Here is a 27849-nt window from a genome sequence, read left to right on the forward strand (position 1 = left end):
GGGATGAAGATAAGCTGCTCCCCACAGCAAGTTGCTGCTGATCCTGGAGAAGCATTTAGACGAGTCTGCACTAGCATCTACCTCAGCAGCGAGTGTCAGAACCTTTACAATGGATGCCAGTTGCTCAGTCCATTCTGTCTGTCTGTCCATGTTACCCAGATTCTCCTCCCTTTCTTTCCTCTTGGAAACTGCATCCCAGTTCTTATTCTTTCCTAGCCAGAAGCAACGTCTCCGGTCCTGGGTTCTGCTTCTAGTATCTCCTTTACAACTTTGGACTTTCCTAATAAGAAAGCCATAATGTCCACCCTGCTCATGGAATTAAGGATATCTACAAAGATTTGTTTCATAGACTGCTGCTGCCTCTTGGTGCTAGGCTGAGTCAAGCAGGGAATGCCCCCATTTCAGGTTTCTTTTCCTGGTCTCTGCTGGTACCCTTCTCAGTCCGGTAGTCTATAGGGTTTTGTAGCAGCAGGTAAGGTTCTGGTCAAATGTGACAAAGCAAAAGCAATTTAAGGAAGGGTTTATTTGGAGATATAGTTCAAGGGTACAGTCCACACTGACAATGACACCTGTTCACCAATCAGGAGCCAGAAAGAATGCTGATCATTGGTTGGCCTTCCCACTTTAATTAAGCACAGGAGGCCAAACCATGTGATGGCTCCACCCATACTTAGGGTGGGTCTTCAGTCCTCAATTAAGCCTTTCTGGAAACACCCTGAAAGACACACCAGAGGTGTTTCCATTGCATCAACCTGACAAGACTGTCACATTTCCACCCTGTGACAATTTGTCACTACTTTTAAAGAATAACATTCTATCCCTGCTCCCTTAAGTCTTATGTTTATCTCATAATGAAAATATATTTAGTCCATCTCTAAAATGCTATGCAAAAATCTAAACTCTAAAGTCTCTTCTAAAACTCAACAGAAAACTCTTAACTATGAGTCACTGTAAAATAAAGTATCACACTGTATGCCCATAATAAACAATGGTATGATGTAGATATTTCATTCCAAAAGAGAGAAATGAGGGCATATAAAGAGAAGATCAGATTGAAGCAAGACTGAAAGTCAACAGGGCAAGCCACAAATCCTGCATCCAGCGCTATGTCTGGCACTTGGGACTTGGGACTGAGTAACGTGAGGTCCAGTAGTACTGGGCAGTCCTGCCTTTCCAGCGTAACCACCTGAAGTGGACATAGTCTCTTTGACTCTGTTTCATGCCTGCAGCTTTCCCCAGAGGACAGTCTACATTCATGGCATCTCCAATATTTTAGGGTCTCCACTACAACATAGGCTAAACTTCATGACTTAACAATCATTTCCTTACCAAGCTCTTTACTTTTCATATTTTTCTGTTTTCTCTCTCATTGCTCATCTAAAAAAGAGAACTGAGATGTAGACATATATTTTTTAATAGGGAACCTGACCCTGCAACACATTACCTAGCCTCAATCCCTACTCTTAGCAAAAGCCTCTATGATCTCTTCACTCTTTCATCTTTTATGCCTGCAAAATCAGTATTACATAAACAACACTGCCGAGTTCTGCTGTTGGTCTGAGATACAGGCTGCTCCTCTTGGACACAGTGAGTGTGGCCTCTGTGTGCTGCCCTGGGCAAACACTTCTCATAGGTGGCTATTTTCAAGCAAGGAATCCCTTTAGTGACATTTTCAGTTCAAGCTCTCTCCTTCTACTTATAAATCAAGAATTCTATTCCTTTCTGATTTATTGCGTGTGTCCATAGCACTTGCGTAGAGGTCAGTTCTCTCTTTCCACCATGAGGGTCTTGTGGTTTGAACTCAGGTCATCAGGTTTAAGGTTAAGCACTTACCTGTTGATCTCGCCCAGGCACTCTTCTTCCAAAAGAATTTCCACTTCCACAAGTTAGATGCTTCACTGAGTGGCAACTTGCCCTTGGGGACCTTTTTCATTATCCCATTGAAGAATGAGAGAGTTCTCTCTAACAGTACTAATATCTTTAATACTTTCAGATGCTTTGTCCAAACCATCTTTGTTCACAACTCTTTTGCTCCCAAACCTTTCCTTACCAAGCTCCTTGCTTTTTCTATTTTTCTGCTTTCTCTATCATTGTTCATCTAAATAGGAGAACTGAGGTGGAGCCATACCACAGCCTAAACGTGATCCTGACATAGAATTCCATCAACCAAACAAACTAGATTCTTAGATTTTAATTCAGTGTCACCCAAGTTAAGAACGTGGGCAAAATGAAGCCATAATATGACATGAATGCTTTCTTATCTGTACGAGAGTACACGCAGCATCCCGGTCTTCCACCCTCCTACCACAATGACTCATTAAGCAGCTCTGCTTATAGCATTCTAGGGCTTCTCTAGGACATATTTCTCAACTCTTTCACATTCCTCCCACAAACAATTTCTGAAAGACCACAAGTCGCATAGTCAGCTTTACACATTAGTACACATTTTTATATTAGTTATTTTTTCATTGCTCTGTCAAAAAAAAAAAACAACTTAAAGACTGCTTTATCTGTGGTCACAGGTTGAGGTCACATCATGGCAGATGAATCACACAGCAGGACCACTAGACAACTGCTCACGTTGTGTTCACAGTCAAGAAGCAAAGAGATGAATGCTGATTTTCAGCTTCTGTTTTCCTTTGTATTCCGTCCAGAACCCTAGCCCATGGGATGGTACCACTCACATTCAGGATGGGGCTTCACCCTTTACCTAAACCTTTCAGAAAACACTATCATAAAGACACCCAGAGATATGTTTCCATGGTGATTCTAAATCTAGTCAAGTAAAATCGATATTAAGTCATCCCATTGACCTTTGAGACCTCTTCACCAGCTCTTTGCTTTCCAGAACCTTCCCTTCCTTTGACTATAGTCAATTTCTTTCTTGACATTCTGGCTTCCAGCTTGTTCCACTATTTTGACAGTCAGAACTCCAATGCATATCTGGATGTCTGTCTGCCTGAGGTTCTTTTCCTTAGCCTACTCTACTCTAGCCAACTAGCACTTCCCTTAGCACCAGTATAAATGGGTTGGGTATAAAATAAAGTCTCTTGGTTCTTTCAAATTGGAATCAAAGACTGGTGTGTGTGTGTGTGTGTGTGTGTGTGTGTGTGTGTGTGTGTGTGTGTACGCATGCGCTCCTAGATTTGAACCAAGATCATAAATTGTGGATACTGCTTTTTGGTCTTGCACCACCAAAAACTGTTATAAAAGTAAGAACAAACCCCAAACACTTCCTGTCTCTAACATGTGTCTGGGACTTGTTATATCTTCTGACACTGCATGCAATACAGATCAGGTGACTTTTAGTGGGAAATGCAGTGTAAGGCAATCTTATAAAGTCTATATTTTAACCATGAAAATTTCACACCATTTACCACCTAATTACAGAACAATTACTACGATATAAAATTTTAATCAAAGGGATCATCCTAACAGTACCGCCTAAATAAGGCACTATGCCAAGTATGCCACAGGGTCATCTCACAACAGTCTCGAGTAGATGCTACAACCATCCCAGTGTTACGGCTACAGAAGGGACAGAGAAGATAGACTGAAGCTTTCCAACTAGTCATTGGTGGGGACAGGACACGAACCCAGGCACTTAGATGCTAAAGTCCCACCCATTAAAGTTTGTTTGGATTGTTATTTTTCTAAACAGTCTAGTTTTGCTGTATTGAAGAATTAGTTCTGCTTTTGAAGACTATTTTAGAATATAGACTTATCAACATTCTTGTGATACAGATTTCCTAGATGTGACATGTCAATAATGATAATTCTTGTATCTTTTGGAATTTGTTTTATAAAACAAATGCTTATTAATAATTGAAGGGACCATGGAAGAGCTCACTGCTTTAGGATACCTTTAATTTTTCCCTTTAGTTGATATATAGGCATGACAGGTGGTAAATATTATATAAATACCTCATTTTTAGTGACTTCATAATTTGTCGGACATCTTTGAAATTCAAATCTTTGATTCACATCGAAGTGAAAGAATTATTTGTCTAGAGGTATAATGGATTTCAGCAAAGCTGCATCATGACTAACAACAATTACAGATTACCTGATAGAAAGGCATATGAGAAGGCAGAAACAGAAATTTCCAATTGTTTTATGAATCGATTTCCTGACTTTACATTTTCAAAACAGAGCCTACATACTCTTTGCCAGAGCAGCTGACATGGGAAATTTAAAAGCTATGGAAAAAATGGCTGACGCTTTGCTATTTGGAAGTTTTGGCATGCAAAACATAACAGCAGCCATCCAGTTGTATGAGTCCTTGGCTAAAGAAGGATCGCACAAGGCCCAAAACGTGAGTTTTGAAAGACAATGAATTTTTTTCAATAGCTACATCGTCAGTTGACACTAACATATGAAAGGGGAGAAGAAATAATGCCCCCACCCTACTGCATGGACACAGACCAGACCTACAAATTCCATTTCTTAGAAATGGAGTCTGGACTGCAGCAACTCCCAGGGGAGGAAACTTGGAACTTTCTACCAAATATTCCAGACTTCTTGTATATATGGGTGCCAGGGGGCTGGGGTGACACTTCCAACCAAACAGTTTTGTCCCACAAACAAAATTCACGACCATTAATCAAACAATAAAAATGTGCAAATTCAGAACATATGAAGATGAAAGTAAGGTCACCTAAAAGGTGTACAGTAGAGACCTTTTGTAGTCTCATCCAATGCAGTACAGGAACCAGGCATGGAGTTTGAATACACTATTATGCTTGCTTAGTGAATAAGCTACTTATTGAACAAAAACCCTTTCTGCTTCTTCTGCATGAGAATTTGACCTTTGGTTCACACCAGTTCTGTTTCCCAGGCAACCTGATAAGAATAAAATTTTAACTATGTCTTTACCTAGCACGACTTATGATGGAAATGGCCTCAGACTGGCAAACTGCCTCTGGAGGGGAAAAAACTACAATGAACTATTGAACCTGACGATGGCGAACAGTTTAATGGGAACCCTGTACTTATTGAGTTATTATGTGAAGGTTGAAGCATTTGCACCAAGATGGCTTCCACATCCTCCCCATGTAGGCCTCATTTCCTTGCCTCTTAGTCACCTTCTGAGGCATCTGGGATGATCACTTCTAGAAGACTGTCTACACTGCTAAGGAAGGCTTGACATTTCCTACTGGCACACTGTGGTTCATTTGCTCTATTCTTTCCAGAAGAAGACCAGTGGCAAGTGAGGTTCATGGGAGTCCTGTGGGTCTATATGCTTAGCTGAGCCAGAAGAAGTTGAACCAAATGCCAGTGATGGATAGGACAATCTCTCTAAATCTGCATCTATAAAGTTAAGATAATTACAAAACATTTAGCAAAGTGTCTGAAACAAAAAGTGTAAAGTTGAATGACCTACTAATTAGTTATGAATGGTTTTATGGAGTTATTGTAGGGCATTCAATTCCATGCCTGGAACATCATAGTCATTTATTATAAGACAGATGAGGGAGGGCATAATGACTGCTAAAAGACAAAGTTTCAATTAGGCAGAAGGAAACTATAAAAATTATTGTTCCCACTTTTATACTTCTAGACCTGTTATACTATATAGAGTATTTATTTTATATGAGACCACATCTATTTGCCTCTCCCTAGACAGCTCTTTATTCACTTAAAACCATGTATATCTTTCTACTTAAATACATACAGATCAATGTCATTATTTAAAGTTTCATGTAATCTTAATTTATATTGGTAGATACTCTGTTTAACTCCACAGAATTCTTGCAATTATACATAAAAGAACACAGTGAACAGATCTGTGAATGTTAATAAAATACAAGAATTGCTAAATTTCAGAGTTTGGTTAACCAAAAACTAAAGCTTTGGATGTCTCCATCATTTATATCACCTAATTATTTTTTTATTTTCAATGTACATAAAAATTAAGTCAACCAGACTACACTCTGATCAAATCGTTTGCCATTGGCTTTTAAGTTAATCAGAAAATAGTTTTCTAGGACAAACATAGTAGCAGAGGTTAGAGCTCTAAACTATAACCACTGGCCATGAATTGCCATAATTAGCTCTATATAGAGATGAAGGCACTCATGGGAAACTCTAGAAAATGCAGTTACAGGCTTCACAATGCCATAGTGAGGGAGCAAAGCAGGAGTCCCCAGACATGGCTCTGGGTTCTGCATCCTAATAGCTTTTCCGTCTCGTGCTCATTTTGGTATCTCTAAAGAAGTTATGTCACAAAACCTGTTTTTTCAAACCTAAAAAGATCGGTAATAATTTGTGTGTGCTTCAAAAAGCTGCTGGGAGAAGTAAATGATATCTGCAAGAGTCTTCAGCAAATGTTGTAAAGGACATTAAAGCACACTGGTGTGCGACAATGTTCACTTCACCAGCTCTGTCTTTTAGGTCAGCCAGTCCTTGTTTTATACGTTGGTTCCCACACTGCCCCCACCCTGTGATGGATCCTTTCTGAGTCTCAGTTCTCTCATATATAAAATGGGGTTATCTGTCCAGTACGTGTGTGCATTTGGTCTCAAGAAAGACCAGAAGAGAGAAGGTGCCTGTGAACAAACTTAACCAAAGAAGGTTGACATCGACCTGATATGCACATTTCAATCATTCTGCTGAAATGTGGCAAGTTATAATGTTTGGTAAAAGTCCTCTGTTAAGCCCACTTCCCCTTCTCTGACATCCTGGACTCCTGTAATTTTCAGGCTGACTGCATATGGACTAGCAAACAAATCATTTGCAGATGGATTAGCTAGAAGTCTCCAAGACTGCAGCTGGACTTGCTGCTGAACTAAGGCTATCAATCATTGTTACCTCTAGCAACCTCCCTAAGAAATGATTTACTCATTCATTCATTTATTGTACAAAGAACAGCCAGTTGAAGAGATTCTGTACCACAGGCCATCCTGATAACAGCTCTTTAATAGGACCGGCCAGGAGCATCTTTGTTGGCCTGCTAACCTAGGAATACTGTTTGGATTGTCAGAAATGTTTCTGGGAACTGGGAGGACAATGTCACACAGAAATGCACCTTAAAAAAAAGGCTGGAAATATGACCAAATAATAATATTCTTGTATATAATATATATAATATTATTATATATACTATGTATATGTGTATACTATTATATAGAGAGTAAATAATACACGCACACATGTGCACAGAGAGTGAATAATGGATATTTATGACATCTGAAGGAAAGGGAAAACAGTCAGAAAATCCAGAAAACAGTACAGAAACTGAGAGTGTGAGAGATCTGGAAAAGACCCGAATTTTAAAAATCCAAATTAACTGAAGGAAATTCTTTGAAAGGCAACACAAGTGATTAAGACTGTAAAGCCAGCCTGCTGTGACATTTTACAAAGTGTCCGTCCGTACCTTCCAAAAGATAAGAGCTGTAATATAGTCTCCACAAAAAGACTCAGCAGGGAAAGGTGTTTATCTGTAGCCTGAAACCTGAGGTTGATCCCACCCACCCACCTGGTGAAAGGAGATGATTGGCTTCCAGGAGTTGTCCTTTGGGCACCACATTCTTATTGTCACACACACACACACACACACACACACACAAATGTGATTTTTTTTTGTTATTGGAGTTAAATATATACACTCCTTTGCCTATAAATCCAAAGCAGTTTTGTCACAGAATATATGAAAATCCTATCATATAAAAATAAAGTACAATTGATACACAAAAGAGAAATATGTGGGTGATGCTTTGTTGTGTTCTGAGATTTGAAATAATTATATCTCAATGGCAACAGCTCCACATAGTCTTCATTTATTTCAAATTTGAACTGGTAAAGTGTTTCCTGGAAGAAATATCGTCATTAGCACCATGATATGGCTGAAAACATCATCTCCAGTATCAATCTAATAACCACTTTGATGATTCGAGGCTTCTGTTAGTTGTTTTTCATGTTAATGGCCTTGTATTAAGAGTGTCTGAGTTACTCATTAGAACTGATTCACACTTTGCTTTGGCATGTGGTTTGAGCCAAAAGTAATGCTCACAATTCTCTCCAGCTTCATATGATAATTAGAGGGAAATTGCTTAATCTTTCTCCTCCTTTAATAATTCCTTAGAAAAAAACAAACAGAAAAATATTTGATTTTTAAGTTGTTACTACAGACCCCAAGTGATTTACTTTAAAATGTGGTAAAATGCCCATTACGCTAAAGCCTTTGCAATAAATGCCAGGCATTTAACCTGGTATTAAGCTCCACAAGGCAAACCAGCAGACTTCAGAATCAAGTCTTATGAGCCAGCCTACGTAGAGAATTTGACCTTCAAAACTGTTCAGGTGTCACAGATGTCACCACTCTTCCTAACTCACAACACATTTCTTTCCTGGGTTAAGATTTAATCATTTTACAATCCACCTGGTTTTATCATATCCTTTTCTCAAAAAAAAGAAAAGACAAAAACCACTAAAAGCTGATGGTTGTGAAGTTGTTAGGTGGCAATGCCCAAGAACAAAGGAAAGGCCGGGTACTCAGAACATCCCATTAAGTGACAACCCTTAAGGCCCCTCAGCTTCTTCTGGAATGATATAAGCAGCATTAAGAACAATAAAAATGAGATGAAAATAGAGCCTTTCATTCATTGTTATGATTCTGCTAAAGAGGGAGGAAGCATGGCCCTGGATTGGTTACACAAAGGTGGTACTCATCATGGTCCAGTCCTTTCGTTTTTAGTGAGCTTTATATAGAGAAATGCTCCTTCCCCATCACAGAGTACAAATCTAACACCAGCTTTACTTCACAACTTCACCAGTTTATACAGTTTCCCCAAAGGATCAAACCAACAAGTTTGCTGAGCTCTGCCCACATACAATGTACTCTCAGTAGAGAGTCTTCAAATATAAGACCAAATGATACATACCTTCTCTTTAAAGGTCAGTATGTTTGTTTACTGTCAGAGTTTCTGCATAATTGAACCGGATTCTAAACCTAGCAGAATCGAGAATTGTCAGGAGTTGCAAGAAAAAAAAAATTTTTTTTTTTTTTTTTGGTTTTTCGAGACAGGGTTTCTCTGTAGCTTTTTTAGAGCCTGTCCTGGAACTAGCTCTTGTAGACCAGGCTGGCCTCGAACTCACAGAGATCCGCCTGCCTCTGCCTCCCGAGTGCTGGGATTAAAGGCGTGCGCCACCACCGCCCGGCAAGAAAAATTTTTAATCTAAAATTGGCTAGTGGCATCCTTAAAAAGAGCCAATTTAGCCATTTCAAATACACATCACAAAGTGTAAAGGAGTCGCAGGGTCTTCCACTTGTAATGAATGTGTGAGGCTCACCGTGCAGGGTCTTCCACTTGTAATGAATGTGCAAGGCACACTGTGCAGGGTCTTCCACTTGTAGTGAACGTGTGATGTGCACCGTCTTTAAAAGGAAACTTTCTAGGCCTAAAGAAGAACGTGAAGATTTTAAAGGCAGAGGCTTTTATCAGCATACAGATTATGTAAAGGACAGACGTTACACTATTGTGGTAGAATTACTGTACTTCTGAGGGAAAAAATAATTTCTAGAGTCAATTTCAAAATCACCAAAGCAACACCAGATTCAGGTTAGGGCTCAGTTCAAAGTGCTTGCTCTGTAAACATGAGGATCTGGGTTCTAAGCTCCAGAACCCACACAAAAAGTCAGGGGCAATGACATGAACCTGTGATCCCAACACTAGGAAGGCAAAGACAGGTAAATGATCCCTGCAGCTTGCTGAGCCTAGCGAGTCCCAGGTCAGTAAGAGATCCTGCCTCACAAAAGAAGTGGATGGTATCTGAGGAACTCTGTACTCTGACCAACACACACACATATATACACTCATACACACATACACACACGCACACATACACATATACACACATACATACACACATACACATATACACACATACATACACAATACACACATACACTGTACATGTGCATATACACATATAAATAAAAAGTAACAGGGTTCTTTATCCTTTAGAGTATAATACAGTTACTCATTTCCTGAGAAGATTGAATTATTGAACCTCAATGAAAATGCTGGACATCTGACAGTATTCTTATAAACTCTGTGAACTATAAATTTCACAAAATGAGCTTGTTAATGCTAGATGGGGGTGATGATAGAAATGGTAGATGAGGAACAGACAAGAGGAGATAGGCCTGGAGACTACTGGGGTGACCCAATAAGAACTGAGAAGCTGCTGGAAGAAATGAATCTGCAAGAGCCAATAAAATATTGAAAATTGAAAATATCACAAGTTGAAATGCACTTAATCCACTTCACCTTCCAAGCACTGTAGCTTACCAACACATATATCACAGAGTGGTCCACCCTTGTGCTCACATCTGACCAGGAACTGCAGCTTGCTGCCACTGCCCAGCATCCTAGGAGTATAGCATCCCATGCCACTAGCCCAGGAAATAACACAATCCCAATTTGAAACACAGTGTCTACAGAGTGCATATTGCTTTCACACCATCACAAATGTGGAAAATCATAGGTCAAACCATCTGGGAGCTGCATATGTGGGCTTTGAATCGCATTTTCCGATTGGTGCGTCACACTGATGTACTGATTTAACTTGCTTCTGTGGTTTCTATAAAAGCTTTTTGGATGGCATACTGTGTCGTACACAGGCGGGGGCCTCCACTACTTCCATCTTGCTCTGTGATCAGACTTTCACTCTTTATTCAGTGTATTTTGAATTAAATATTTTTCTTAAGTCAATCCTGTTTCATTTTTAAAATATGAATAAAAGTACTCAAATTAGGTGTGGGAAAATAGCTCAGTAATAGAGCATTGCCTTGCATATGTGAGGCCCTGGACTCAGTACTCATATCACAAAAAGCAAGAAAGATAGAAAACTTAAAGATTTAACATATCAAAGAAAAATGTTGTTAACAGCAGAGGGAAACATATGTCAACCACAAGTTTATAGTATTTTTTTAGTTTGCTTGCTTTTCATTTTGGTTTTTTTTTGGGGGGGGGACAGGGTCTTTCTATGTAGCCCAGGATAGCCTAGATGCCATGATCCTCCTGCCTCAGTTTCCTGGGATTACAGATCTGCACCACATGTCTGACTTTAGTATTTTATTATTATGATTTATTCTAAGGTACAGCAAGAATTATGAAATATACACATATAATCCTCCCAATATAAAGGCACTTTTATAGCATTCTAACTAACAGTATAAATTATAATTAAAATAATAAATTTAAAATATTATTTAAAATATAAAGATATCCATTATCAATATAAACAAAAATCTATGGGGTTGTTGAGATGGCTCAGTGGTTAGAGCCCTTGTTGCTCTTGCAGAGAGCCAGGATTCAATTCCCAAAACCCACACAGTAGTTCACAGTCGTCTATAACTCCAACTCCAGGGATACCAAGGATTCTGTTTTGACCTCTGAGGGCACCAGGTACACACATGATGCACACAGATACATGCAGGCAAAATACTTATACAATAAAATTAAATAAAAATCTAAAAACTAAATATATGCTAAATGATGACAAATTGACTGACTCAGTTTGTTTTCTTTTGCCCTTTAGGCATTGGGGTTTTTATCCTCTTATGGAATAGGAATGGAATATGATCAAGCCAAGGTAAAGTCAACTCTATTTTTTCCTCAGGAACAAAATTTATTTACTTAAAAGGAACACTGGATAGAATTTATTCTTAAAGAAGTTCATTCTACTGTATATTAAAAGTATCCACTAAACAGAGAAATTTAGGAATCTGCTACAAACTTCTTAAAGCCTCATATATCAGGTTCATTACTAAAGGTAGATACTATCTACTTCATAGGATTTTAAGATGATTAAATGAAATACCATATGTCATGCCTTTTTCAAAGACTCTAAGCCCCAGTAACCCCCAATAAATGAAAACCAAATTAACAGAACAGTTTGAGACTTGGAGCATATTTTGGAATGGCTTTCAGTTCATTACTGGGGTAGGAATAAAGAAACAATGTTTGGATTGAGTTCCAGTTTAGGAAACCAATATAATTGTATTTCTTTTATCTTAGGCATTGATATATTATACCTTTGGAAGTGCTGGAGGAAGTATGATGTCCCAGATGATTCTGGTTTGTAAATATTCTTAGAACAAAATAGATGTATTATAACTATAGCATTATCTGAACATTAACATGTATCTATGCTTGTGTTTTAGGGGTACAGATATTTGTCAGGAATCAATGTTTTACAAAATTGTGAAGTTGCCCTAAATCATTACAAGAAAGTGGCAGATTATAGTGAGTAATTCTCATAAGTCTTTGAGAAGGGTTATTGGGTGGTTGGGTGGTTGGCTGGGTTCTTTTGAGACAATATTTCATTGTATATAGCCTTGGCTGGCCTGGAATTCCCTATGTAGAACCAGGCTGACCTTGAACTCACAGAGATCCATCCATCTCGGTTTCCTGAGTGGTGGGATTAAAACTGTGCACCACTATGCCTTGCTATACTATTTGTTTCTTAAACATACAAGTTAAGTGAACATCCTTAAGTCTAACCTATATAATGTTGGATAGTTTGTTAAAAGTTCCTAGTGGGGGCATGGTGATATGGACCAGTGTCTTAGTTAGCTTTTCTGTTGCTGTGAAGAGACACCATGACCACCTCAACTCTTATAATGGAAGACATTTAATGGGGCTGGTTTACACTTTTAGAGGCTTAGTCCATTATCATCATGATGAGCAGCATGCTGACATGCAGACAGACATAGTGCAGAAGAAGGAGCTGAGAGTTCTACATCTTGATCCACAGGCAGCAGAAGGAGTCTCTGTGTCCACATTGGGTGTAACTTGAGCATAGGAGACCTCAAGGCCCACCCACATAGTGACACACTTTCTCCAACAAGACAACACCTACTCTAACAAGGCCACACCTTCTAACAGCGTCACTCCCTATGGGATCCATTTTCCTTCAAACCATCACAGCCTGTAGACTCTGGACTTGGAACACAGAAAAACAGAGAACAGTCACTTCAATTTTGAGGCTAGCAAGAGCTATATAAAGAGACCCTGTCTCAAAAAAATATATAAGTGGTCGGGCGGTGGTGGCGCACGCCTTTAATCCCAGCACTCGGGAGGCAGAGGCAGGTGGATCTCTGTGAGTTCGAGACCAGCTTGGTCTACAAGAGCTAGCTCCAGGACAGGCTCTAAAGCTGCAGAGAAACCCTGTCTCGAAAAACCAAAAATATATATGTGTGTGTGTGTGTGTGTGTGTGTGTGTGTGTGTGTGTGTGTGTGTGTGTGAAAAGTGAAACAAATACTAATGAAACAAATAGAAGACACACAGTTTGGTCACTGTTCTACCACCCAAGTTCTAGCTACAGAAATAGAGTGTGAGGGAGTAGAGTTGAATGTCGCACTCCATGTTCCAACATCACTCAGAGAAATTACAGACGCTTCGAAATCAAAGTCTTCCTAGATGTGGATTAGGTTAACTTCTGTATTCAGAAGAACATCTAAACGTGTATCTTAGACATCTGGGAAAAATGGGGGTGGGGTCTTGAAAAAATGCTGTTGGATTTCAGAGGCTATTTATGACAAAATCATTTCATGTGATTAATGATAACAGAATTGTTATGTGCATATTTCAAACTGTACATTTCGTTAGGAATATTCGAGCACATATAGCTTCATATTTATTCTCAGACTATCTATAGGGAATAATTGAGTGGCCCTTATTCTTATATTGCAATGCCCATTCCAGAAAAAAGTTAGCAGAGAGAGACTAATGGGTATCCCTTTAAAGCCCCAGCTCAAGTCCCCTTGCTCATTACCTTATAAGAGTTTATGCTGATAATATTTATATGAGTTCCAAAAGCAAGTACAGACTTTACCCCACTGTTTTTCAGATCCAAATAAACAAAACCGCAGAAGTCCCTATTTCTTATATTCCTGTCAGCAGTCCAGACTCCTGCACAATTTAAGCAGAATGAGTCTGACCATGACTCTCCAAGTTAACGGTTACTTCTTTCAGTCTGAGTGTTCTATCTTCTGATTTGTTTCCATTCACAGTTGCTGACAAATTGGAAAAAAGTGAAGGTATTCCAGTGGAAAAAGTGAGACTAACAGAGAGACCTGAAAATCTGAGTTCCAACAGTGAGATTTTGGATTGGGACATATACCAGTACTATAAGTTCTTGGCAGAAAGAGGAGATGTTCAGATACAAGTAATGCACAGAGAAAAGACCACGTTCTTAGGACATGCCAATCACCAGAGAGTTGCTCCCTTTTGAGTGCCAGGGGGATCAGCAACACCTGACCTTGAATGAGAAGGGGAGGAGATAACCTTTCCTCTCTGACTCTTGCTACCTGTAGTTTGGGGGGGGGGGAGCTTATTCAAGAAGAGGTTGCGATAGTGATAGTAAGATGGTGGTGGTGGTGGTGGTGATGGTGATGGTGGTGGTGGTGGTGGTGATGGTGGTGGTGGTGATGGTGGTGGTGATGGTGGTGGTGGTGGTGGTGGTGGTGGTGATGGTGGTGGTGGTGGTGGTGATGGTGGTGATGGTGGTGGTGATGATGGTGGTGGTGATGATGGTGGTGATGATGGTGGTGGTGGTGGTGGTGGTGGTGATGGTGGTGGTGGTGGTTTTGCATTTCTTCCTGAAAATTTCACTTTTAAAAACCTTTATGGGAAAATAGTAGCTCCAATGTTGGCATTCATGTAGATGGACTCCCGAGGATCCAGAGTGGAATAGGACAGCACCTTGGTAAGAAAGAGACTAAGGCCCCTCCATCTATGGACCTGGTCATTACCATAGGCCAGCCAGTGAATTTGTACCACTAAGGAAGTCATATGCCTTGTAACAACTGATAAAACAACTGATAAAAGACATAGACTGGAATGTTCCCCACCCCTTTCAAAGCAAGCCAATAACATCAAACTGAAGCAATGCACTATAGAAAAATCAACAAATAAATGCTATTTTATTTAAGTTAATATTACCGCTAAACTCATTGTCAAAGCATCATCATTTCCAGGTATCTCTTGGACAATTACATCTAATCGGGAGGAAAGGTCTAGATCAGGATTACTATGTAAGTTGATCTCAATCTTCAGTCCTATATGGGAGCGAGGACGGCAGTGGTGAGGGAAGCTGAGGGCCCAGTGAAAAGCAGAAGAGCGGGAGGTGGGCAAGATGTCGGGAACCCACAGCTGCTGCTCTGGTCAGGTCCGAATGCCAGCCCCTGAGGGAAAGCAGAGTTCACCAGCAGGTGCATTTTCCTAACCTGCCTTCAGGCAGAGCAACTTCTGAGGAGCAACCAAGGCAAAGAATGCCCCACGCCTGTGCAGACCCTGAACATTTCCTACTCCTGGCGTTCCCTCAGAATGGAGTTGAGCACTTCACTAGTCCTGAACTCTCATCTTCCCCCAAAGTCCTCCTGGGAAATTCCTGCTAAGTTGCCTGAGGACCTGATTCATCAGGTTTGGCTAGGTCAAGAATCAGACTGCTTTTAACTGTAACTCAAGGATCTCTGTGATTCTGTGAAACATTTAATCGCTGTGTTTGACCTTGCCTAATTGTGGTGAGTTAGAGGCCTAATCAACCCTCCAAATACATAGTGGAGAAAAAAAAAATAAGCCCAACCTATCTACGTAAGATGCCACATTGCAAGCTATGTTCTGCCCTAGATTATGATTGTGGTTTCAAGGTGCCAATCACCACAGACCTGGAGAAACAAATGATTCCTTCTAAAAGATGATGTTGCACTTACTATTATTTTCTAGGAGCCATTTTCTCAAGGGAATATAAACTCTGTCTCAGTAAAAACCCAACAGCCTAAGGGGCAGAAATTACCCCCCCATAAGGTGGCTACATTAAAAGGGAGATCTGTTACTACTTTTCATTTCACTTGATATTGTTATTTCATGTATGGCTTTGGTGCTGCTACCTTCTCTTTTATATGAGAGATGGTAAACATTAGAAAAATATCAAAGTTAATGTCATAAAGTAGGTAGCAATTTCCATAGGCATGCACATCCCAGAGTAACTGAAGCAGAGGTTTTCAGGGCTTTTAAAACCTATTTGTGAGTGCTGTGTTAGCTCCTTAGCTGGGAGTTCTACATTTATAAGACTGCACCAGAGTCCAGTTTTAGATAAGAATAGATGTCACTGGGTACTGAAGTGGGAACATTTCCCCATTTGTTTTAAATAGGAACTTTTACTAGCTCAAGGATGAAAATAGCCTTTTTACAGAACACTCTCCAACACACACACACACACACACACACACTCACACACACACATACACAATGTCAACACTTGAAGGGAGCTGGAGCCACCTCAGCTCAGGTTAAGTACAAGCCCTCCTGAGTGGCACTGAGGATGCCAAGACCAGAGTGGCAGCAGCCAGGAAACAGACGTCATGAGGATCCATCCCAGACGGTCCAGAGCACTACTGCAGGGACTTTTTAAAAGTGTGTTTTATATACGAAAAGCCTGCTCTGCAGAGATAAAGCAACTCCTTTCAGGTTTCAGAGCTGGGAAGTAAGTGCAGTTAAGAGGCAGAATTGGGGGGCTGGTATAATGGATCCACAGTTAAGAGAACAGAGGACCCAAGTTCAGTTCCCAGCACCCACACGATGGCTCACAACTGTCTTTAGCTCCAGTCCCAAAAGATCTGACACTCTCTTCTGGCCTCCATATGTGTCTGGTTACACAGACACACATGCAGGCCAAATACTCCTTTACAAAACAAATCTTCAAAAATAAAGACGCAAAAGTGGCTGCAGGCCCTCATCATTGAAAACCTGTGATTTTTTTTTTTTTTTTAGTAAATGTCATTTATTTTTGCACCACTCCCACAATATAGCCACTAAATCTGCTTCCTCATTTTTAGAGTGAGACTACAGAAAGGCATGGCTGCTCAGGTGCCTCCATCTCTGACATTCTAGTTTTTTGGTTTGGTTTGGTTTTTGGTTTGGGTTTTTTTTCCCCCTAAGACAGGGTTTCTCTGTAGCTTTGGAGCCTGTCCTGGCACTAACTCTTGTAGACCAGGCTGGCCTCGAACTCACAGAGATCTGTGGTAGGGAGGCCACTTGTTTGTTTCCCAGCTTCCCAGACTCCTGAAATAACCACACAGAAACTGTATTAATTAAATCACTGCTTGACCAATTACTTAGGCGTCTTGCTAGCTAGCTCTTACATCTAGAATTAACCCATTTCCATTATTTAATATTTTACCACGAGGCTCATGGTGTACTGGCAAGGTTTCAGCGTGTGGGGGCGGCTCCATGGCTTCTCTCTGACTCCGCCTGCCCCTGCCTCCTGAGTGCTGGGATTAAAGGTGTGCGTCACCACCTCCCAGCCATCTCCAACCTTCTAATAATTGTCTTGGGCCTCATTTTTCTCATCCAGAGACCCCAAGATTGTGAGTTTAATTTCAGAACCGTTCCAGTAGTCAGGCACTCTTTGGGACAGGTTCAGGCTGGTTCTTCCTACTCCTCAGTCTGAGGAACCTGAATATATGTGGAAGTTTCTCCAAAAATCTCAAGTTTAAGCCTGACTGCCTTATGCACAGTTAGCTAGCTACAGGAAAGAGGGGAAGATGAAAGAGACAAAAAAAAAAAACTCTAAGAGGCTGCTAAGGAGCTCCTCCCATATTTGGCTTCATATCCTTTGAGTCTCACCTCCCTGCAGAGAATTGTCTTGATAACTCTAGTTATCTATTATCTATTATCCACTACTTACACTCCCAGTTGTTTTCTGCATAGCACATATAACTCCCTTCATTATATTGGTCTCTATTGCTGTCTATGCCCACAATGGGACTTATGTGCTTGTTCATCTTGCTCTCTACTTTGTCTTCTACTCAGAATAGTGCACTCAATAAATGGATATTCAATAAATGGATGTTTGTAACCTACACACTGGATGATGCCCTCAGCCAGTCTGATGTTTCAATCCACTGAAGAAATTATTACTACAAGGCTCATTTTAAGTGTGATGCTCCAGTTTGCTGATCAGCAAGTTAAATATCAAAGTGCCCAGGAATAACTCTCCTGCCTTTCCCCATCACTGCTCACTATTGGAATGAATTAATTTTCTCCTGGAATTTGTTATCATAGGGAATAATTTGGCTCCTCTATGACCAAATCTGGAGTTATTAAAAAATTATGTATGTGCAATTCTTGATTACATTATCTTGAATTTTTTCTATACACACATTTTAATTTCATTTGCATTCTTAAAAGACAAACGCTCAGAATGAATTTGATTAGGAAAGCTGGGTGCTTGGGTGCATATTATTAACACGGATGCAGCATAATTAAATTAAAACCGGCAAAGGAATCATATCAACCCTAAGAGCAACTGCATTAACCTCTCTGCTACCCGCTATAGGGAAAGAGCTAATGCTACTTTCCCAGGACGATCTTCAGAACCTTGGATAAAGGAAATGTTCGTAAATGTTTTCAGAGTAATGCGTTTCCTTCACATTTCATTCTAGAGAAAAATCTTACAAACTGATTAAATTAGGGATTTTCTTAGAGCCAATAAAAAACCACATTTACAAGATGGGGGGAGTTTAAATAATGAAACTTTACCTAACACAATGCCTGTGACATTCTATTTTTCATAATAACACACCATTAGCTGTGACACAAATCATTATTCCACTGAGAAAGAAAGTAGCTGTCGATATAACCTTAGACTATAATCTGCCATTGGCAGTAAGATCTATCCTGGTTAAAATGTACAGTATAAAATGAGCAATTAATGAGTGCTCAATAATTTTCTTCAAGGCAAGGTCTCACATACCTCATCAGACTGGCCTCAAACTTATTACAGAGCTGAGGATGACTTTGAACTTCTTATCCTCCTCCTACCACCTCCTGAGTGCTGGGGTTACAGGCATGAATGCCATGCCCAGTTTATGTGGCACTGGGCATTGAATCCAAGGCCTTGGGGATACTAAGCACGCACTCTACCAACTGAGTTATATCTTTGGCTCTGCTCAGTGAATAAATCAAAGGCTACATGGATGGCTGGGTGGATAATTACTCTGTTTTGTTTGCTTGTTTTCTGGCATGATCTCATATAGCCAAGACTGGCCTCAAAATCATTACGTAACTGAGGTTGACCCTGATCTTCTGGGTCTCCCACCTCACTCAGCTTATGCAGGACTAGGGATCAAACCAGGGTTTTCTGCAAGCTAGGCAAGTGCAAGCACTTGACAATTATACCTCCAAAACGTCAAACTTGTTGAGAGCAATAACTTGGTTTTACATATGTATTACATCAAAGTGACTTGCATGACAATCTCACATGATGTTTTAAATACATTTTACAGCTAGGCATGGTGGTGCATACCTTTAATCCCAGTGCTAGGGAGGCAAATGCAGGTGGATCTCTGAGTTTGAGAGCAGCCTAGTCTAGAGTTTCAGTACAACCAAGGCTACACAGAGAAACCCTGTCCCTAAGGGAAGGGGGGTGCATGAGAACAGAAGCAATCACAATCACACAATAGAAGCAACCACATCAGAACTGGTAAATTTAAAAAGGAAAACTGAATCTCCAAGTAAGAAAAGACAGCGGCATAAGGAAAACCTCAACATTGGAGCAGAGCAAGCTGCCACACTGGGGTGAAGTAGGCTATGAGTGTCATGGCGGTGGGCTAGAGTAAGCCATGACACTAGAGCAGAGTAGGCCACATCATTAAGTGCTGTGTGAGAAGTTGCCAAGTCTCGTGAACCTTATGGGATCACATCATTCAAGGGTTGGGAACTCTAGGACTTTTATTTGCTTCTGAGTAGATTATTTCCTTTTAAAAGTTCAAATTATCTCTTTTTTTCCCCAGAATGAAACTCTTTTTTTTCCAGAACTATCTGCTGCAAACTAATTGAGAGCCAAATTACTAAACTGAACTTCGAAATGATTTTAGGACCATAATACTTAGGCCTTCAAGATATCCCATAAAGATTAAACTCCAGGTCCCTTGTTTTAAAGGTTCATAAATATTCATTCGTTCATTTTTAAAATGTTTTATTCATGTTTAATATGTGGAAGACATTATGCTAAGTACAGAGGCTCCAACACTGAAGGAGACAAACAGATAAATTGGTGGGTGAATGACATAACAGGGACAGAACAGGGTACCTGGAGAACACAGAGGAGGAGAATCTACATGAGAAATCAAACCAAGAGATAATGTGACTTGCACAAATGACACCCTTATTGGGTGTATGCTTAGCTCTGGCCCACAGAGTCTGTGACATACCAACCTGAATGTACCCAGTCTTCCCAGGTCTCAGGACCCAGGCAGGGCCAGGCCTGGTTAGTATTTGGATAGGAAGAATATCCATACAAAAAGCCATTTTTTCAAAACCAGTGATTTTTTTTTCAATTAAACAAATCATACATAGTTTTAATTTTCTCCTAACACTTAGATTAGTCCAGAGATTTTAGTTTCAAGATTTCCAAAGGATTATAAATCTCTAATGATGTTGTTTACTTTCTAACAAAATTAAATTCTGAGTTAAATTCTTAGCTTCCATTTACTTTCACAAGCCCTAGTTTTGGGGTATTCCAGTCTGGCTCCACTGGAACAATGATGATTTTTTAGAAAACTTAGACATTCTCACAGGAATGAGGAGTCCCTTTCTCTTGACACTCCACTGGCTTCTGATGGCCTCAATACAGTGACGCTCCTCTTACTTTGGCCTCCCCTTACACCAGGAAGACAGAGTTCCAAGGACATAGAACTGTTTTCAGTCCTCTTATGGAATCTATATACTGAGTGCTTGACTTGAGATGTCATTAAATAGGGAAAAAAATAACATTATCTTCTTCTTATTATGAGAATATAGAAAGAAAAGCCATATAAATACTTGTTAGGAAACAGTACAACCTATAGTCTTTTCTCATTCTCTACCTATCTAATTATTTGAGGACATTTCTTTATATTATGTACAAATTAGTGCTACCTACATTCGCATGGCTGTGGAGCCATCCACTGGGGTATTAGCAACCTACCAGAGGCCAAATCCCCAAAGAAACTTGATTCTGTATTCCCCAGCAATTTCAACTACCAACAGCTCCTAAACGAGGAACGGGGCCACAGAAGGCCCTGTGTCATCCGTGCTGAAAAGTTGACCGTCTTGATCTTGGACAGTTCTGCAGGTGACCACAGCCGTTGTGAGTTCCTGAGTGAGACATCCATGCCATGTCCTGATGACAGCATTTCACAGTGTCCCTCCCCATTCTTAAGGCTCATCCTTCTTTCTGCCTCCTTTTCCGTAGTGTTCCATGAGCCCCTGGGAGTGGGGGATGGGGAATGACAGAGAGGTTCCATTTAGGGCTGTGCATTTGAAACTGACTTATTCACACGCCTTTGGCAACCATGAGTCTCTGTGTTAACAGTTACTCACTGCAAAAAGAAGCTTCTCTGACCAAGGTTGACAGCAGCACTAAGCTATGGGTATATAAACATAAATATTTAGAAGACAGATTGATAATATGGGCATTTAGCAAAATGAAAGAAACAGGTTCTCTCTTTGGGCCTATAACCTCTCTAGCTGTGGGCTTTTGGTCAAGTTAACAGTGTCAGCCATGAACTTTCTTTTATAGATCTGGTCTTAAATCCAATCATAAATGTGTTGGTTACCACCACCAACCATGCCACTATCTCACCCTCTTTGGGAGGGGGTAGCTCATTGCACATTAACCTAGTCAAGTCCCTGTAAAGAACAGACTCATTGTGCTCAAACAGATGCGCTGAGTGCAAATCTGACACCCAAGAGTTGTTTATGGGTCTCATCCTTGGGGTTGGTTACTTTTATTTCTCAGGAGTTTTTTTAGAAAGTCAAGATGAGGCCTAGAGAATGTAGCAATAAGAGTTAAGATTATTCTAGAATGCTTAATCTTATTACTTAGAGAAATCAGAGACTCTTTGATGTCCTTCACTTTGATCCAGAAGTTGTCTTGGAGCAGACCTCTACCCAATGACATGGTTTCAGCAAGCAGCTGGGCGTGTCAGGCCTTATAAACATTAGGATTCTGCCAACTATATTACCAGTTGTCTCAAAATAAGTACATAGAAGCCTACTTTTCCAAATACTGGACTATTTAAATCTGTAGCTGAGAGTCATCTTCCACTATAAAGCTACATGTCTATCCAGCTTTTCCAAATGTGATAAGAAAAAAAGTCTTTACATTTTAAATTATATATTTTAAATTTTATATATATATAATTTAAATTGCATACATAATTCAAAATGTAAAGACATATATGTGAATATATATTTATAAATTTTATATTTTATATATATGAATATATGATATATATTCACACTATTGCAGAACACACACACACACACACATTCTCCTACTCTCCAGGTTTATGGTTGAAATAACACTTGGAAGAGCGCCTTAAACAAAGTGGTTATTTCATGGATATTTTTAAATGCATATTGAATGAATAAAATCTGGTTCAAAAAGCCATTTTGTAGAATGTATTTGTGACTGGCAATAATACTGTTCCTTTTCTCTCCAGAAGGCACTATACTACTTTTTAAAGGCAGCAAAGGCTGGGAGTGCAAACGCCATGGCACTTATAGGAAAGGTACGTGCTTCTAGTTGATCAGTCCTTGTTGTTTCTTTAAAAGTTAAGAAACACGGGACTGGGAGACGTCTCCGTGCATAGCATGCCTGCTGTCAAGCATGAAGACCTAGGCTCAATCTCTATCCGCCACCCCTCCCCACCCCAAAAAAAGCATGTCGTGGTTATGTAGGTATATTACCCCAGTTTGAATGGGTAGAGACAAGCAGATCTTCGGATCTCATTGGCCAGCTAGTCAAGCTCAATCAGTGAGTCCCAGGTTTAGTGAGAGACCAGGTAGAGGGGCCAGTAAGGTCACTCAACAGGAAAGACACCTGCAGGGGAACCCTGGTGATCTGAATTCAATAATCAGAAACCACATGAAGGTTTGGAAGGAAAGAACCAACTCAACAAAATTGTCCTGCTGTGCCATGCATGCTAGCAATACTCCCCCTGCACCAACAGACACACACACACAATGTAGCCCTGACTGAGCCATAACTTGCAACATAGACCAGGTGCTGGCCTCGAACTCACAGAGGCCCATCTCCCTGGGCCCTTTGAGTGCTGAGATTAAAGGCATATACCACCACTTCTGGCTGAAAAAAAAATAATTATATAAAGTAGAGAACCATCAAGGAAGACATTCAATGTGATTTCTGACCTACACATTCACATCACACACATACACACATGCGCACACACACTCGAAGAAATGGACTTGAGATGTAGCTCGGTGGCAAAGTGTTTTCCTAGTACGTACAAGGACCTAGGTTCAATCACTAGCACTGCAAATAAATAAATGAATGAAACACACACACACATACACACACACACACACACACACATGCACGCACGTGTGTGCACTTGCACTCTAAGGATTAACCGGTACAACTAGTTGAATGCAGAGTAACATGTGACCACACTTGAATACTCCTTTTCTAGCAGCAACTGAAGAGGCACTCAGCTCCAGACAGTGGGTGGTGCTCCTGAGGTGACAGAAAGAAGCCTATTAGGACATCAGCCTTTTTCTGAGGCACTCACAAAGCCTTCAAATACAGCCGGTCTGGACTCAGCTACAGAGAGTAGCTATGAGCCCATGAGCTTCCTTTAGGCCCAACATTTAACAGACTAGATGTCATCGGAGACGGGTACAGGCCCTGGCTCAGTCAGATAGGGGTCTTTCCTCCACTCCTAGAATGAGAAACAGTTCTACCCTAACCAAAGCCAAAATCTTGTGCCTCATGTGATGGGCTATTCTCGCCCATAAAGAGAGTGCTTTCTCCACCTCCCCCAACCCCGTCCCAGTCTGCTTTGGCTCCCTGTAGCCGATTTACATTAGTTACCATGGGAATGAGTACCCTGCTTCTAGAAACGTTACTCACATACTGTAATTCAGATGCAAGGAACATGAGAAAACACAAATAGGTTCCATTTCTTTTTCCTGGGGCAGCATCTCTCTAGTATGTGTGTAGTAGGTGACATTAGCTTCTTCTGCCTTCTTACTTAAAGTAAAATTAAGACAATGTTTGCTTCTTTAAAAATGTACAATTCAGTGGTATTTATTATATTCACAATGCTCTGGCAATCATTATGGCTATTTAGGTTTGAAATATTTGTATCGCTTTTAAAGGCCTTTGCTATTTCCATCCTCTTTTTCACCCATAGATGTACTTAGAAGGGAATATTGCTGCACCACAAAATAACGCCACTGCCTTCAAATACTTCTCCATGGCGGCCAGCAAGGTATACACCCAGTCCCCTGCAGTAAACGTGTAAGATAATCGGCTTCTATTGCAAGCAGACTGATGCCCAAGAACTGACTTCAAAGTCCTAAGCCCATCTGATAAGTATATAAAGTGAGGACAGGAACACTCCAAGGTATGATACAGGGGAAGATTTTTATTGCAGACCTGAGGAACGAGTACAGCTATAGGCATCTGGAGAAGTCCAGAGCAGGGACTACATATGGCCAGTAGACCGAGGGAGGGATAGGAGAACCAGCAGAGAGAGGAAAGAAAGACAAAAGAACAAGGGAACAAGCAAGTGACCAAAATGGCAGGGTTGTATTATATGGGAATGAAAAGTTGGGGAAAGGGAAGCCCATGAGCTAGAGAAGTCTAGGGAAGGGGGTGAGGTGAAGAGCTGGGAGGAGTCGGGATGCCAACATGGACTCTGTAAAACAGGTATTTGCTACTGGAAGAACCTGGAGGCCAACAAGCGCTTTGGCATGCTAATGGGCACCACAGTTAGCCACTTGTCCAGGGTTTCTTTTGGACCTGACAGTAGCCTAGAAAGGACTTCTGTGTCCGAGAGAAATAGATCATCAGCAATAGAGCACCGAGCTGGAGCATGGAGGGATACAACCTGTCCTCTGTCTTTTTGGTAAATGAAAAGGGCAGTGACTCATGCCACCCTTGCTGGAGCCAGCAGGAAGCTAGACAGATGTGCAGATTCCATCGCCTCTGAGTAGCAGATGAAGTCATGACTTAGGGACAGGAAATAAAGGGGTAAGGGTGGAGCGGACACGATAATCATTAACTGCAGCAAGTTTAAGACAGAGTCGCCACCCAGCTTGCCTGTTCTAATGGCTAGAACAGCCCTTGTGGAAGGTTGTTTGGGCGGTAGAGAAGGTAGACAGGGAAAGGCAATGAAGACCATGATTTTCTGATTTGAGTGTCATTCCTGCAACTCATTCCCGGTGTGGCCAAGGATCAGTGATATAACTTTCTGTGCTTTGCTTCCCTATTAGTGAGTTGAGAATTGAAGATTTGCCTGGTGTTGTCATATTACAAACTGTGAGAGCACTGCCTGGCATATAATAGTTGCTGGATATCAACTGTTGTTCTTTGTAATCTGGAACTAGTCAGGTAAAGAGAACCTCAAAGCACAGCCAAAACAGAAGAACTTGCAGCTATGAGGGCGCACAGAAAGGCTGTGACAGTTGGCCCTCTGTATACCATGTTCCACATGCATGCATTCAGCTAAACATAATCCAAGAGAATATCTCAGCAGTAGTCTTAGTGAAGCTGGTGTCTGTCAGTTCAAACTTAGTAGACTACCCTGAATCCCTTCTCTACACAAAGAATGACCTCATCCCACACCCTAATCTCAGGAAATGGCCCAATTAACTCTCTGGCACCCACAATAGGAAGCATTTTTTTCTGTATTACAATTTTATTCTATAAACTGGCAAAACCAAGATGCATTTGGATCAAGAATATTTTCAGCTGTTCTGTTTCTACAAGCTGTACACTGTCTTAGGAGGCTGTTTAGAAATGACAAGCAGCCCGTGGCTGTTGCTCTTGTGGTAAAATTCCCGAGAGGCTGGTCCTTGCCTCCCTTGTAATTTATGTGAAATTGTCACTCAGCATGGCAGCTATCTGGAATACCATTAGATTAGACACCCAAAGGAGGACAGACTTAAAGGAGGTAACCGAGGACAATCTTCTGTAACCTGGCCAATAACACCGAGTTGTTACCCCAAAGGGATAATGCCAGGAAGCTGGGTGTATAAAGTAACTCTGCTTTCCAGATAGTAGAGGGCTAGTAACCAGCAGTGAGCCAGTGACCCAGCTTAGTTATATTTTAGCCTTAGCTTTTCCTCTTTATGATGGAAGTTTAAAACTGTATCTAAAGTAAATCTCCTCGATGGCATTAGGTGGGCATAGCCACACACTCCACAGTCATTGCCTGAACAACGTGGTAGAGTTTTCATACATATTTTTATTTTGCAACTAAAAATATAAAATGCTGCTCTTGGGATTTCGCTACAGCTCAGTCAGTAGACTGCTTGTCCGGTATGTACAAAATCCTGGGTTTAATCTTTCCATCAAATAAAGCAGATGTGGTGATGCTTATAATCCTAGCACTCCAGAGATAGAGGCAGGAGGATCAGGAGTTACATACCAAGTTCAAGGCTAACCTGAGCAACCTGTCTCCAAATTAATGAGAGAGAGAGAGAGAGAGAGAGAGAGAGAGAGAGAGAGAGAGAGAGAGAGAGAGAGCGCGCTGTTAGCTGTTTAATTTTCTTTAAAGTTCTATCATCACCAGGACATAAAAGTACTATGTATAAACTCTTTGGTCTCAATTGTCTCCCACAGGACATAGCTGTCCCAACCTCATCTCCGTATATTTACCACACCCTTCTGTCCTGTGTTCCTCATTCTAAGCCCTTCTCACCCTGAGCAGGACTCAATCATTGTCCCTGCCACAAAGCCTCCCTGCATCCTTTTGCTCACAAAATCCTTTCCTTCTTTTTGAATTGGTGCCTTACTCTCTACTCTAGGACTGTAGAGCTTTGTTGGAAGGAGATTGCTTGTTGGTTCCCAGCAGCTCAGCCCCAAAATAATCACACAGAAACTCTGTTAATTAAATCACTGCTTGGCCCATTAGCTCTAGCTTCTTATTAGCTAACTCTTACATCTTAATTTAACCCATCTCCATTCATCTGTGTATGGCCATGTGGCTGTTGCTTACCAGCTAAAGTTCTAGCCTCTGTCTCCGGCAGGGCTACATGGCTTCTCCCTTAACTCCACCTTCTTTCTCCCAGCATTCAGTTTAGCTTTCCCTGCCTACCTAACTTCTGCCCTGCTATAGGTTCAAAGCAGTTTCTTTATTAATCATTGGTGTTCACAACATACAGAGGGGAATCCCACTTCAGAGCTTTCTGCTCTCTGACTTCTTTCCTACTATCTGGAATCTATGTCCCCTCAACTTGAGAAGGACAAGGTCCTAGCCTCTTGCTAAGATTCATTAAACGTCAGATAAATGACTATCTGTTCCATATGTTCATGACCCTTAATTAATCGAGAACATTAAGCCCTAACATGGAAGTTGTTGGGAAGTTGGCTACACATATGTCTTGTTTAGCCCAGAAGGTGCTTTTAAAATAACCACATGCTACATCAAACCATGGACAATCAAATGCCTCTGTGGTTCACGATTGTGATAATACATTGATAATACATGTGAGATGTACCTCCCTTAAACCTTGGTACCATGTTGGCAAATGACCCATCTGAAGTAGGAAAATAAAATTTGAATTTTCTTTAAAAATGGCAAGAGCTGTGCAGGATTACTGTGCTATGTGGCAGCAACTGGAGCAGAGATGCTAATCAGCAGCTGCTGCCCCAGACAAGGCATATACCCTCTGGTTTGCCCCACTTTCCTCTTTTCTACCACTTGTCCAATCAAGTTCCCTCAGAGAGGACTCAAGGACGGATAAAAGTTTGACTCCACCCAAATCCAACTGGGCAAACCAGTGAGTTTATTGGCTTTCTTACAGAATGTGGGCAAGGGTGAT

At 40.8% G+C, this 27849-nt stretch overlaps 1 protein-coding gene and 1 non-coding gene across 2 annotated transcripts in view; both read left to right on the top strand.

The window, feature by feature from the left end:
- Sel1l2 (SEL1L2 adaptor subunit of ERAD E3 ligase) overlaps positions 1–27849 on the top strand; it is a 68394-nt gene that overhangs the window by 21657 nt on the left and 18888 nt on the right. Inside the window, exons 3-10 of the mRNA XM_038331621.1 lie at positions 4153–4315; positions 11545–11598; positions 12024–12083; positions 12170–12251; positions 14022–14176; positions 14988–15044; positions 22500–22568; positions 24213–24290. Of these exons, the coding sequence (XP_038187549.1) occupies positions 4153–4315; positions 11545–11598; positions 12024–12083; positions 12170–12251; positions 14022–14176; positions 14988–15044; positions 22500–22568; positions 24213–24290 (718 nt within the window). The remainder of the gene's footprint in view (positions 1–4152; positions 4316–11544; positions 11599–12023; positions 12084–12169; positions 12252–14021; positions 14177–14987; positions 15045–22499; positions 22569–24212; positions 24291–27849) is intronic.
- LOC119815978 lies at positions 27471–27570 on the top strand. Its single transcript, XR_005285648.1, has one exon. It is a non-coding gene; the product is annotated as a small nucleolar RNA U13 (small nucleolar RNA).

The sequence above is a fragment of the Arvicola amphibius genome, chromosome 5, assembly GCF_903992535.2.
Source record: "Arvicola amphibius chromosome 5, mArvAmp1.2, whole genome shotgun sequence".
Lineage (NCBI taxonomy): Eukaryota > Metazoa > Chordata > Mammalia > Rodentia > Cricetidae > Arvicola > Arvicola amphibius.